The 12,291-nt window shown below is 41.8% G+C and overlaps 1 protein-coding gene across 3 annotated transcripts in view; it reads right to left on the bottom strand.

Annotated features, from left to right (window-relative positions):
• The window catches only part of PDE8B (phosphodiesterase 8B), a 71,197-nt gene extending 60,362 nt beyond the window's left edge, over positions 1-10,835 (bottom strand). For 2 of the 3 annotated variants that reach the window (XM_077171571.1, XM_077171572.1), the window contains exon 1: positions 10,388-10,820. In XM_077171571.1, coding sequence (XP_077027686.1) covers positions 10,388-10,699 — 312 coding nt within the window. In that variant the 5' untranslated portion in view covers positions 10,700-10,820. Of the gene's footprint in view, positions 1-10,387 lie in introns of all 3 variants that reach the window. The other variant, XM_077171573.1, reaches the window with a different exon arrangement.
• Between the last annotated feature and the right edge of the window lie 1,456 nt (positions 10,836-12,291).

Raw genomic sequence — 12,291 nt, 5'->3', positions numbered from 1 at the left:
TTCCTTCAGTGGTAGGAAATGATACACAAAAAATTCAGATGATTAAAGTTCATCCTTTGATGGGCAATCATGTGCATCAGCCAAATAGGAAAACACTATTCTCTGACAAGAATTCACATGTGAGCTACAGAAATACAGCACCTTTTTCAGTATAAAACTATCTACAGGTCTGTGGATATTTGCAACTAAATGAAAAATAACAATAAAGCAAACATGAAAGGATGGCCTTGAAGGAGTTACTTCCAGCACAGCAGATTTTTCAAATCTAAGGTGAGGTCGCAGATGTCTTATAGCTCCAAAGGGGCAAAAAAATGCTTCATCTAAAAATAGCCTCTTGTATGAATGCAGTGGAACCCATGAAAAAGATTCCCTTCTTTGAAGACAGTTCATTACTGAACTCTTTGAACTGTACGGATAGTCCCTAAGCCACTAAAATGCCAGAGGGCCAAGAGGGATCTGTATGTGCATCAGCTGTTCTTATGTATCTGCAATCAGACACCCATTCTGGTTGACTGTAATACTCATCAGTCCCGCTAGTTTTTCTCATCTCAATAATTTTATATTTCACTTTCATAAACCTGAAAGAAAAAGTCTGACATCTCTACCACCAGGATGCACAAAATATAACTTAAAATTATGACATTTAAAATATATTGTCTTTAAGACTTGCACAACTCTTGTCTTGAGCCTTAAATAAATCTATCAAACACATAGTTTTTAACCCACTAATGGTGTGAGAAAAAAAACCCCAGTTCTGTTGCTCAGTTCAATCTCACCTAAAGGACTAGAGTAGTAAAAGCTCTGTCACACAGAACCAAAAAAAATCCCAGAATGTATCAAAGAAACTGTTGCTCCAAACAAAATGACACCATTTATACAGTTACATTTGAAAGAAAAAAAAAAAAAACCAAAACCCATTAAGTTTAAATGATTCCCATGCACCAGACTCACAGAGCTAACACATTGTGTGAATTCTGTCCTAATTGGGATGGCAATACAGAAGTCCCTGCTGACATTTAACAAAGTTATCACAGAAGTTATACTAAAACCAGTTATATCAGTAGTATCACCGTATTGGAACAATTATGATTCTTAGTGTTAACTTGTTTTGCTTTGGTGTTATTTTGTTGTTGTAATTTTGGTTTTGGGGAGAATATCTTTGCCTCTCTTTTGTCAAAACTTCTTTCAGAAAGCAGGTGGTTAGTGATCTTCAGTTTGTCTAGACTTATATTAGGTACTTCTTTCTTGCTTTCAAATGTTTGACTATAAGATGCAGAAGGAGTCCTCTGCTACTGTGATGGGCTCATTAATAAAACAGAGACAAGCACAGACTAACAAGTGGCTTTAAGCAGCAGTGGGTACAGTTTTGTACACAGAACATCATCTAGGCAATTCCTGTTGCAGCAGCATTGAGTGGTAAAGATATGTTTTTGTTGTGGAGCTCTAAGATTTGGACAGAAATCTCTAGATTCAGATATCACATCTCCTCAAGACTCAAAGCATCAAAGAATCCAGTGCCACCAAGAAAAGACTTTTATTTCCCCCCAAAACACCTCTCTACCTACATGTCCCTTAAGCTCCATTCCCTTTGGTATGTCTCTGCCCTGAACTCCTCCAGCCCATAACACAGGACCCATCCACAACCACCCCAGCTTAGCTAGATTGATCAATTTTTTACTACTTGAAGCATGATATCTCACCTGCTTAGTCCATCTCAGATCTTCACTTCAACCATCTCTTCTCTAACCACCCACCACACCATCATAGTGTGACCCTTTTGACAAAAGTAGCCAAAGATTTCCCAGGTTTCCACCAGCACCCTGTGGCTGCCATCCAGAGCTCCAAGGGGGAGGAGAGCTGTCCAGCAGCTGCAGATCAGTACACCATGACCATGAGAATGCAAGAAATCTTAACTTTTTTGTCTTGCTATCCTAGTCTACACATTGCAGTTTGAGGTAAAATGCAGCAGCCTGAACAAGGCCATGGCAAAGGTGTTTAGGCCACGGCAAAGGTGTTTGACACAGCAGTTACTGACTTCTTCCATGAGCCACAACACTGCTTAGAACATTAACACAGACCTAAACATTTAACACATGTGAATGGATTTATTCTGGAATGTAATATAACCACCCTTTCTGAAATCTTGTGATTTTTCACAATATAGACAGTTGTTTAAGAAAGATTTGTCTTTAGGACAAGGAGGAAGTAATGATTCATCAGGCAGGACTGTTTGGGATGCATGGATTTCAGGGAAGCAATCTTAAAAGCGAGAGAAAGAGAAAGCCACAACAGCCAACAGTCCAGTGAGAAGAGTACTCACGTGGGAGGACCTTTTTATAAACTTTCAAAACAGAGACCTGAGCTTGGGTGTCTATCTAGAAAACACCTGAGTCATCACATTAACACCTATTCCGGGGTCTCAGAAGAAATTTGATTAACTTTGGAAAAGAACACACACAAAAAGCTAAACCTAATTTTCTCTCTCCTTTTCTAAAAGAGGTTTCTTGATTTTCGGGCTAGCACAATGGTTTGATAAATTGCATTTCATAATGGACATGATAACTGCAGGGGAACAATGATCATTGACAACATTCAAGTCCACAGTGCCCTCAGACAGCCTTCTAAATCTGCAGCAGGGGAGGGGGAAAGCCTCTCTCACTGTTCTTCTAGCAAAATGGCTAACCTAAGAGAAAAGGGAAAATTGACTGCTGGAAGTAGCTCCCAAGCTAACACCAGAGACCTCATGTTCAATTCCACATTCAATTACACTGATTTTTTTTTACAACACTAAAAGGTATACCACCTGTAACTATATCACTATTTGATGAAAACATGCATATAACAAGATAGGAATCAGACCTCACTCTTCCAAATATAAACAAATTAATTGTAATTAAATCTGACAGGCTGCAGCTCTATATGAAAACTGACTGTGAGCAGTTTCTCCTAGGCTTACAAACAGATGTTGAATAGCTTGATTTTTACTACCTATTTTGCTTTAAAACTCTCTTCTGTCCATTTCATCAGCGGATGTTACTGACCCTACTGATGCAGAGTCTCTCAAATATCCATTGTTCCTTTGGAATTCTTATTTAAATGTGGTTTAATAATATCTATACACACATTCACACCTGGCTGTATTGTCTGTGAATTCTGTGTACTGGAATCCAGGTGGCCCAGATCTCTGCAATTCCTGCTCTATTTTTCCATGCCGTGAAACCAACTGCACTGGTCCAGTTTTCCCATCCTTTTGGACCAAACGCTGCCTCCTCAGATGCAATCTGAATCCAGGGTAAAAGGTCAATTAATTGTAAATCTACATCAAAATTAGACATGCATTTTCAAAGTGAATAACTCATGTTATTAAGAGTTTAATATTGAGACAGTTTCTGAAGTAGCACCATTTAGATGCGGGGTTTCTCAGCATAAATCTGCACTCTACCCTTTCTACATCCAAGATATGAAATATTTGGCATTGGATAGCCAAGTCAAAGATTTACAGGGTAGAGATATACATGGATTTTTTAAAACTATTCTCCAGAGTACCTTGCTATTCAAAGAGTCAGAGGTAATACAAAGGAACATCATGTCTCTAATGCATTTTGTTCTTTTACAGCTGACAACAAGGGTGAGAAAGACATTTATAAATAATTGGATGCTGAAGGATGGGGCTGTGGTTAACACAAGTGGCTGAACTGAAAGGGAAAAATAAAGTTCACTGTCAAATGGACTAATGGTCTTCTCAAGTGAAGAAAGTTACCTGGAGTAGACACTGCCACCAAAAAACTGTACAGAACGTCACATTAACTCAGAATTAACAATGTATTTTTGCACAGAACTTCTTCCTCACGTAGAGGGAAAGTGCCTCAAGCTTCATAAGCCAAAAGCACTGGTGTTTTGGGGGAGCTGTGGAAGCTCCTGCACAATGAGCTCATTCTACTTTATGGTCTGTGAGACTGCCCCAGAAAAGATGCCCTCAAAAAAGCAAGGGGACAGCCAGGTGTTGTGTTGCTGCCCTACAGTAAGGTGACTGCTGGTGACTTTCTGGGCTAGAAATGCACCTACTGATCTGTGCCAGAGGGAGACAGTACTACACAAGAGATCATCAGGAGGCAGTTAGCTGTAAGCTCATGACCTCAACCACTTCAAACACACAGGCTGCTCTTCACTATCTCTGTACTTTGGTCTTTACATGAGTAAATGTGATTGCTGATTTCCTTAAGCTATAATCCTGGGTTTGACAAGACTCACCAAAAAAAGGTAAATGCTGCTGCATCATAAAACACTTCACATGTTATTTTCTAGCAGCCATACAGATACATCCAGTGTTCACTAAAGGCACTTTTAGAAAAGTTACATGGACAATAGAGAAAATTTTGAAAGATTCACACCAAGCTCTTCAGAAGATAAAACCTCAGTCTCATTCTGCACATATCAAACAGTAAAAGGGCAAAACAGATGCTGCTAATGGTCAGTTTAACACCACTTGGTATTTTGGGCACTGAAAGACAAAGTCTTAAAATAAATTTTTACTGAAGGACTTAGAGGGGTCCTGGACCTGTTGAGTTCTAATGATGAAACTGTTGAGGTTCATGGTTCTCTTACAAGCCTTCAGCAATTCTCTTTTCTTATACATGTGTGTGCACATGCACGTGTGCTCATTTTATATTTAGTGATATAAATGCATATCATCCAGAGCAATTTTGGAAGTCCAGAATGTTGTGTAACTCAATGTGAAGTTATTAATCAGGCTTCTCTTTGCCAGGTGGTTTAATATTTTCTGAAAAAATGGTTTTATCTGTTTTGTAACAGTTCTTCTGTCAAGCATTGCTTAAGAGCATAACAACAGTGCTTGCCAAAGTTCACCTGCATCATTTGAAGGAGGAATGGAAAGGTCAGATACAGATCAGCAAAAGTCCTTTTACTGTATTCATTTAAGATACCTGGGCTTAGTCACAGAATAACACCTCTATACTAGTAATTTTCTTTAGGGTAAGAGCTATTCAGGCCAGTACCTCTCAGAGAGCAGTTAGCCTAAAATAACAAGGTCCTGCATTGTAATATATTTCAACAGTTTTTGGCCAGCTCAATTTTTTTATGCCAACTCTGCAGTACTCAGCTATGTTCAAGAGGTGCCTTATGTCTCAGGTGTCCTACTGAGTTGTGAAATGAACCTTCATCATACTAAGTTACAGAGTTGGGTGGTTTATTTTCTAGGTTTACACTACATCTAGTGTGTTCCTCATGCCACAGAACTTACTACTAGCCAGTTAAACCGTAGTACACCTCAAACAAAACCAGAAGTGCAAGAAGTACCCTCACTTTTCTTATACGTGGTACTGCTTGAAAGACAATTGTATTTGAAATCAAGGTAATACCTATGACTATATTTACACATGACCTATGAACTTGATGCAACTCTCTCAGTGGCTGGATTTCTTGATGTTCTCCAATTTGTATTTGGCAGCTACAGTCTTAGAATTATTCCCCACATAAAACCAAGACAAAACAAAACAAGCAAAACTAAAACCAAAACAAACAAACAAACAAACAACAACATCAAAAACCCCCCAAAACCAAAACCAAACAAACAAAAAACACCTAACCAAAAAAACCTAGGTCCTTGACATTTTGAAGAGAAGGATATGTCCCATATGTCCCAACACTTCCACCTTGGAACTTAACACAGCCAACACTGGTAAGAGATACTGTCCCATTGTATTTTTGCTTATTTCTGAGCTTTTCTTGCTACAGAAAAGCCTGAAAATGGTCAAATTCTACTGCTACTGTGACTGACCAAGAGAGGCTCATAAACAAGTCTTTCTTTTCTACAAAGAAGACAGCATAAGAAGAACCAAATCATTACACCTGCTGTTCTTGTAATTTCAAGAAGAAAAATATGATAAAGTAATCAATGGAAGTCTGCAAGTTGTTTGCAGGGTTTTTTCCATCTAGCTAATATGTTAGCAACACGAGCTTTGAAACTTGTCTGTTGCTGTAAAGTTTTGTTAATGCTGAAGTCTCAAGATATCAAGAAAATCAGAACTTTTCACAACTTCTGCTTAAGACTTGGCCATAATTAAAAGATGTAAACATATATAAGGGATTTACATTTGCAAATCCCCAAGGAAGTGCCCAAAAGACTGTTTACTTCTTGCTAAACAGGTGGTACTGCTGCACTTCAGAACCAGCAGTAACTGAGCAACGGGTCAAGCAGCCATTGTACAGTCAGTACCTTCCCAGCTCATTGTTATGCTTCTGTGATGAAAGCTAAATGCCTTGTATCTTTATAGAAAGATGATGGAACATTTGAGATATTAATACTCTTTCTTTTCATGACATTGTTTTGCTTTGTTAAGGAGGGTACAAGGGGAAGGAATGGCTGTTTTTTTCAATTGAGTGCTTCTGCCCAAGTACTTTAAGAACAGAGTGTATGGCTGAGCACCAGAAACTGTGGGTCCTCTCCCAAATCAACCTGTAACAAGTCCACTTGAGATCTTTGTCAGGCAACCTGTAGATAATTGTTTACCAGGCTTTCAAGATCAAAAGAAACACACCTACCCACCAAAATTGCTGACTGGTTACTCATAAACAGTGTCAGTGGGATGGGACCAACACCTCTCAATGCTCTGAACAATTCATAACTTTTCATTAAGGAAAGAAGAAGAAAAGAAAAAACCAAAAAATTATCTTTTGTAACACTTACCTCACACCAAATGAATACAGATAAATACTTTGAAAGTAAGGTTTAGATAAGCCATGTATTTTAAGTGACATTTGATCATTTTTTCTTTGGTTGGCTTTTATTTTTTATTTGAACTGAATAGGGTTGAAATTATTACAGGTTGATTTATTTTAAGGCTAGTTTCATACTATCGTGTGGATGAGTTTTAAAACACTGTACAAAAAGTAGGATCAAATGTAAAGTGCAATACTTGATTGTGTAAACAACTAAAGAGCAGTTTAGAACACAAAATGAAGGCACACCAAGCAACATGGTGTCTTTTGAAACCAAGACACATAGTTTGAGTGTTTTGAGCAGTTACAGAACAGATATATATACATTTTATTATATAACAGTGCTAACAGTTAGTATATTGGTTTTGTCTTCTAATTCACTTAGATGAGATTTTGTGGTGTTTTAACCCCAGATGGCAACTAAGCCCCAGGCAGCTGCTCATTCACTCAATCACCCAGAGGATGGGGAAGGAATCTGAGGAGTGAAATTGAAATAACACATGAATTTGACACTTTATTAGGTAAAGTAAAAGGTGCACACATGAGCAAAGCAAAACAAGGAATTAAGTCATCATTTCCCATGGGTAGGCAGGTGTAAAGCCATCCCCAGGAGAGCAGGGCCCATCATGTGCAGTGACTACTTAGGAGGACAAACACCATCACTCCAAATGTCCCCTGTGCCTTCCTCCTTCTTTCCCCAAGTGTGATGCCATATGGTATGGAATATCCAATATTGCTAATGCATGCAACCAAGCACTACAGCAGCTAAAACCAAGTGGTATTTCTAGACACTCTTTCCATATCAAAATAAATTATATTATTCTTCTCTTTTGAGCTTTTATGGAAATAAATATTGTTATCGTGTACTACTGCAGGAACATGTTTCCACACTTTTCCACTTATAATCTGTCAAGTACAATATACTATTTTGCCTGTATGATAGTTCTGTAATAACCCAACCCTGTTGTAGTCAATATTTTAGTGCAATGTACAAAATTACGCCAGGACTGGCAGTAAGAATGGCAGCTCTAACTCAACTAAAAAAAAAAAAAAAAAAAAAAAAAAAAAAAAAAAAAAAAAAAATTACAGATCCTAATTCTTTTAAGAATGAAAATATTTCTACTATATAATTGAAATAATTGTTAAATAACTTCAAAAACCTCAGACACCTAACAAACTCATAATTTGTAAAAAGAAGTGAAGCTATCAAAAATAATCACAATTCTGAACCACAGAATCATTTAGGTTGGAAAAGACTGAATATGGCACTTAGTGCCATGGGCTAGTTGACAAGGTGATGTTAAGTCATAGGTTGGGCTTGATGATCTCAAAAGTCTTTTCCAACCTAGTTAATGCTGTGATTCTGTGAACAGACATCCAAGTTCAAATCCAATCTTTGACCAATCACCACTGTATCACTACGGCACAGAGTGCCACATCCAGTCATTTCTTGAACAATTTCAGGGATGATGACTTTATCACTTTCCTGGCCAGTCACTCCCAATGCTTGACAATCCTTTGTGTGAAGAAATTCTTCCTGATGTACCACCTGAACCTTCCCTGGAGCAGTTTGAGGCTGTTTCCTCTCATCCTGTATCTTGTTGCCTGGAAGAAGATACCAACCCCCACCTGGCTGCACACTCCTTTCAGTTGTAGAGAGTGGGAAGGTCCCCCCTGAGCTTTCTTTTCTTCAGTCTTCTCTCTCACACCCAGCTCCCTCAGCTGTTCCACAGCTCTGTTTCCCTTCCCTAGACTCACTCTAGCACCTCAATGCCTTGTAGTGAAGAGCCCAGAGCTGGACACAGGATTCCAAGTGTGGCCTCACCTATTCTGAGTACAGGGGGCCAATCCCTGCCCTGGCCCTGCTGGCCACAGCATTGCTGATCCAGGCCAGGATGCCATTGGCCTTCTTGGGCACAGCCTGGCTCATGTTCAGCTGCTGTCACCAGCACCCCCAGGGCCTTTCCAGCCACTCTGCCCCAGCCTGTGGCGCTGCCTGGGGTTGGTGTGGTCCAAGGGCAGGACCCAGCACTGGGCCTTGTGGAACCCACAACATTACAATACCGATCAGAAAGTTCAAACCATCTGAAATACATGCAGTTTAAATAACTAGAAAGTTGGGAAATATATTTGTTTATAACAGCATGTAATGTAATAATATATAGTAAACAACTATTGAGAACCAAGTTATGACTCTAAAAAAACTTTTTTTTCCAATTCTTCCTATTTTGTTTTCAATTCTCAACTTAATTGTAAAAGTGTTTTGATTTTGTTCTCCTCTTAACAGGAGAAAAAAGAAATCATATTAAAAAAAGAAATCATGTTTTGTCTGAAGTATTGCACTCTGACTAGTAAAAAAAAATAAAAATCTATAAATCCAAGAAATACAAGACTTGTTTTACTCCAGCTATGCTTGAATTTTGTCCCAGTTGTTGATGATGCAGGCTCCTCATCTGAGTGAGTAAAACAGTAAACATGACTGCAGACAATTCTACAATTTTCTCAGCATTTGAACTAACAAACTGACAATGGGCCATGGGGGTGTTGGGGTTTTTTTCTGTGATTTCTCCCACTTATGTTTTCCTTAAGTTTTCCTAATATGTCTGATTTTTTAAATAATTAAGGAACATTTTATAACTTTGGAATTTCTTACTGATATTCTAACAAAATACTAGGATTACTTTGTGACATGATATCCTGCTTTCTTAGTAAAACAGAAAAGTAACCTAAGATGCAGCTAAGATCATGACACCGGTTTTGATTTTTGGTTTGGCTTTTGTTTTTTGTTTTTTTTTTTTGTTTTTTGTTTTTTATTTATAAACTTTGGAAGGAGGCAACAATACAAATTTTAATTTCTAAAAGACTTTCAGGGAAGTTACTTACTCTGATATTAAAAAAAACCCAAACAACCCAACAAACCAAACAAACCTCATGGAAAAAAAAAATCCAGTGCAATGATCTCTTTGCAAGTGCTAAACTTAAGTGAAGACGTTGACAGGCAGGTTGCAGCAGTGCCTGCCTTAGCCACTGAGAGGGGGACCAAGTCTTCCAGGTACCCTACAGACACAGCCCCCGCCCGCTCCTCCAGGAGCATCTCCACAGCCCTACAGCAGCAAGGTGCATCAGCGTAGGTGTGCAGATCATAGTGGTTCGGTTCTCAGCCGAACACCCACGCCTAGAAGCAACAGTTCATTTTAACAGATACGGCGGGAAGAAAAAGGGATGAAGTAAATAAAGCTAGCACTAAGTACTCTCTGCCATCAGCCACAGAGCTCAAAACAAGCCCTTTCCCCGCTCTCTGGGTGTGCGTGGCCGATCCCAGCACAGGGCGCCCCGGAGCCGCACCAAGGCTGTGGTTCGGGGCGGAGAAAGGCGGAGAGAGCCCGAGGGGCCCGGCGGCTGCTGCTCCCCCCGGCGAGCTCCAGGCGAGGCGGCCCCCCCGCAGCAGTGCCAGCCCGGCCCGGCCCGGCCGCCGCAGCTGCGGTGAGTCAGTGGGCACTAGGGCACCGCTCCTGCCAGCTGCATCCCGCCCGCCGAGCATCCTCCGGCAGGGGAGGCGCTGGGTCCGCGCACCGTCCTCCCTCTGCCGCGGCCGGCGGGGACCCGCACCGGGACCGCCGGAAATCCCTCCGGAGCGGCGACCTCTTACCTTGGCACTGGAGCTGCTGGTCTGGGTGTCCGCCTCGACGCTGCAGCAGTGGGGCGTCCTGGACCGGGCGGAGGCGCCGCCGGACTCCCTGCGCTCCTTGCGGCGGGGGCCGGCGGAGGGCGGCGGCTGCTGGCTCTGGTAGGCGAGGACGGAGGGGATGGAGTCGGCCGCGTCTGTCTTAACGAAGAGGCCGTGCAGGGTGGTGGTGCCCTGCGAGATCGTGGTGGTCTGGTGGGGGGAGTTGGACTCCTCCGAGTCCCGGCAGTATATCACACCGCTATGCGAGACGTGAATGCTGGGTGCGCAGCCCATCCCTTCCCTTCCCAGCCACCCCGCCCCGCTGCACCGCCGCTCTGCTCCGCTCGCACCTGCCGCCCGCCCGGGATGCGGGGCCGCCGCCCCTGCGCCGCGCACCCCGCGCCGCCGGCACCGGCGCCTCCCCCCGCCGGTGGCGCTGCCCCGGCCACTCCCGCCCCTGCGGCGCCTCCCCGTCACCCCGCCCGCTCCCCGCGCTGCCTCTGGGGTCCCCAGATCTGCTAAGCCCCTTCCCCTCTTCGGCAGCGTCTTACGGAGCGCCGGCGACCACCGAGCTGTGTTCACCTGGGGTGGGGGGAAGAGGAGGAGGATGAGGAGAAGCATGAGAAGGGTGAGGAGAAGAATGAGAAGAAGGGTGAGAAAAATGATATCGCTGGTGCAGCCCCCTCATGACCCAGGCAGAGAGTCTGTTTTCAAGCCTCCCGCAGGGACATTACACACATACACATACGAACATACGTCCCCAGCAATCCTGGTTGTGCTAAATACTTTTTTAAAAAGTTACAAATACTTATTTTGACAGTCAAAATGTGCCCTACTCTTGAGTGAGCAAATCTCAGTTGTTTGGGGGTAGTCAAGGGAGCAGTTTAGAGCCACACAGCATCCACTGCAAGTCAGGGAAAAAAGGCTAAAATTGTTTCACAATTCTTAATGCTGCTTTTCAATTAAGCCAATATTCAGTGACACAAGTTGCCATTTTACCCTTGGTGTCTGATAGCTGCCAATCCCTGTTTCCAGTCCCTGGTGAGATAATCAAGAAAAATGTTTAATGCTACAGAGATTTACACACCTTCTTAGCTTTCCACAGTGAATAGTTTCATTGACCACAGTGAAACTATGTAGGAGGTGTAAAGCTAAACATGGAGGTTTTAAGTCTTTGCAAGATTTTAGTTTAAATCCCTTTGTTTTAAATGGCACATAATAAATTCTTCAAGAATTGGTAATGTCATCCAAGCAGTATGCTTACTGCCTAATAAAGCATTTGTCTGAAAACCGGCCATCAAGGAACACTTGTGTATATACCTTTTCTTCCTCTTGGAGTATTACCTGATGTTTGACCACTCTTTGTCCACCTAGCTTTAGTGAATGATGTAAAAATACTAGAAACATGAAGCATGGCTGGTGAAAGGATTGTGGTGATGTACAACAAAATGGTCTGAATATGTTGGTTTTGGTTCTTAATGCTTTTGAAGCACTTTCATGAATTAGATTTCAGTTTACTTATAAGTGATGATTTCACAGCTAAAATGCCTCAGTTTAGAGAGACTTTGAGCCTTAGCCTCTGCCTGTCTTGATGCAGTGCATGGATCATTGCAATTATGGCAAATAGACAGGCACTAGTCCATCAAGAAACTGGACTGAGGTCGTCAATTTGTTTGACAAAGTATTTTCAGTTTTCCAGTTACCACAGTGAGTCCGTGTCGGCCCTGGTAATCACAATTTTTTAGGTAACTGTCTTCCCCACTAGTTGTCCCTGTTCACAGGTCAAGTTGTGGTTTACATCCTGCACATGCTACATATTTGTGTGTCTGCCCACTGCCACAGTGCTCTGCTGGGGGCTATCTTTGAGGACAACCTTGGAGATAGGC

This window comes from Agelaius phoeniceus, chromosome Z (genome assembly GCF_051311805.1).
Source record: "Agelaius phoeniceus isolate bAgePho1 chromosome Z, bAgePho1.hap1, whole genome shotgun sequence".
NCBI classification, from domain to species: Eukaryota; Metazoa; Chordata; class Aves; order Passeriformes; family Icteridae; genus Agelaius; species Agelaius phoeniceus.
The sequence above is the reverse complement of the archived record's forward strand: the minus strand, read 5'-3'. Positions and strand labels throughout refer to the sequence as shown.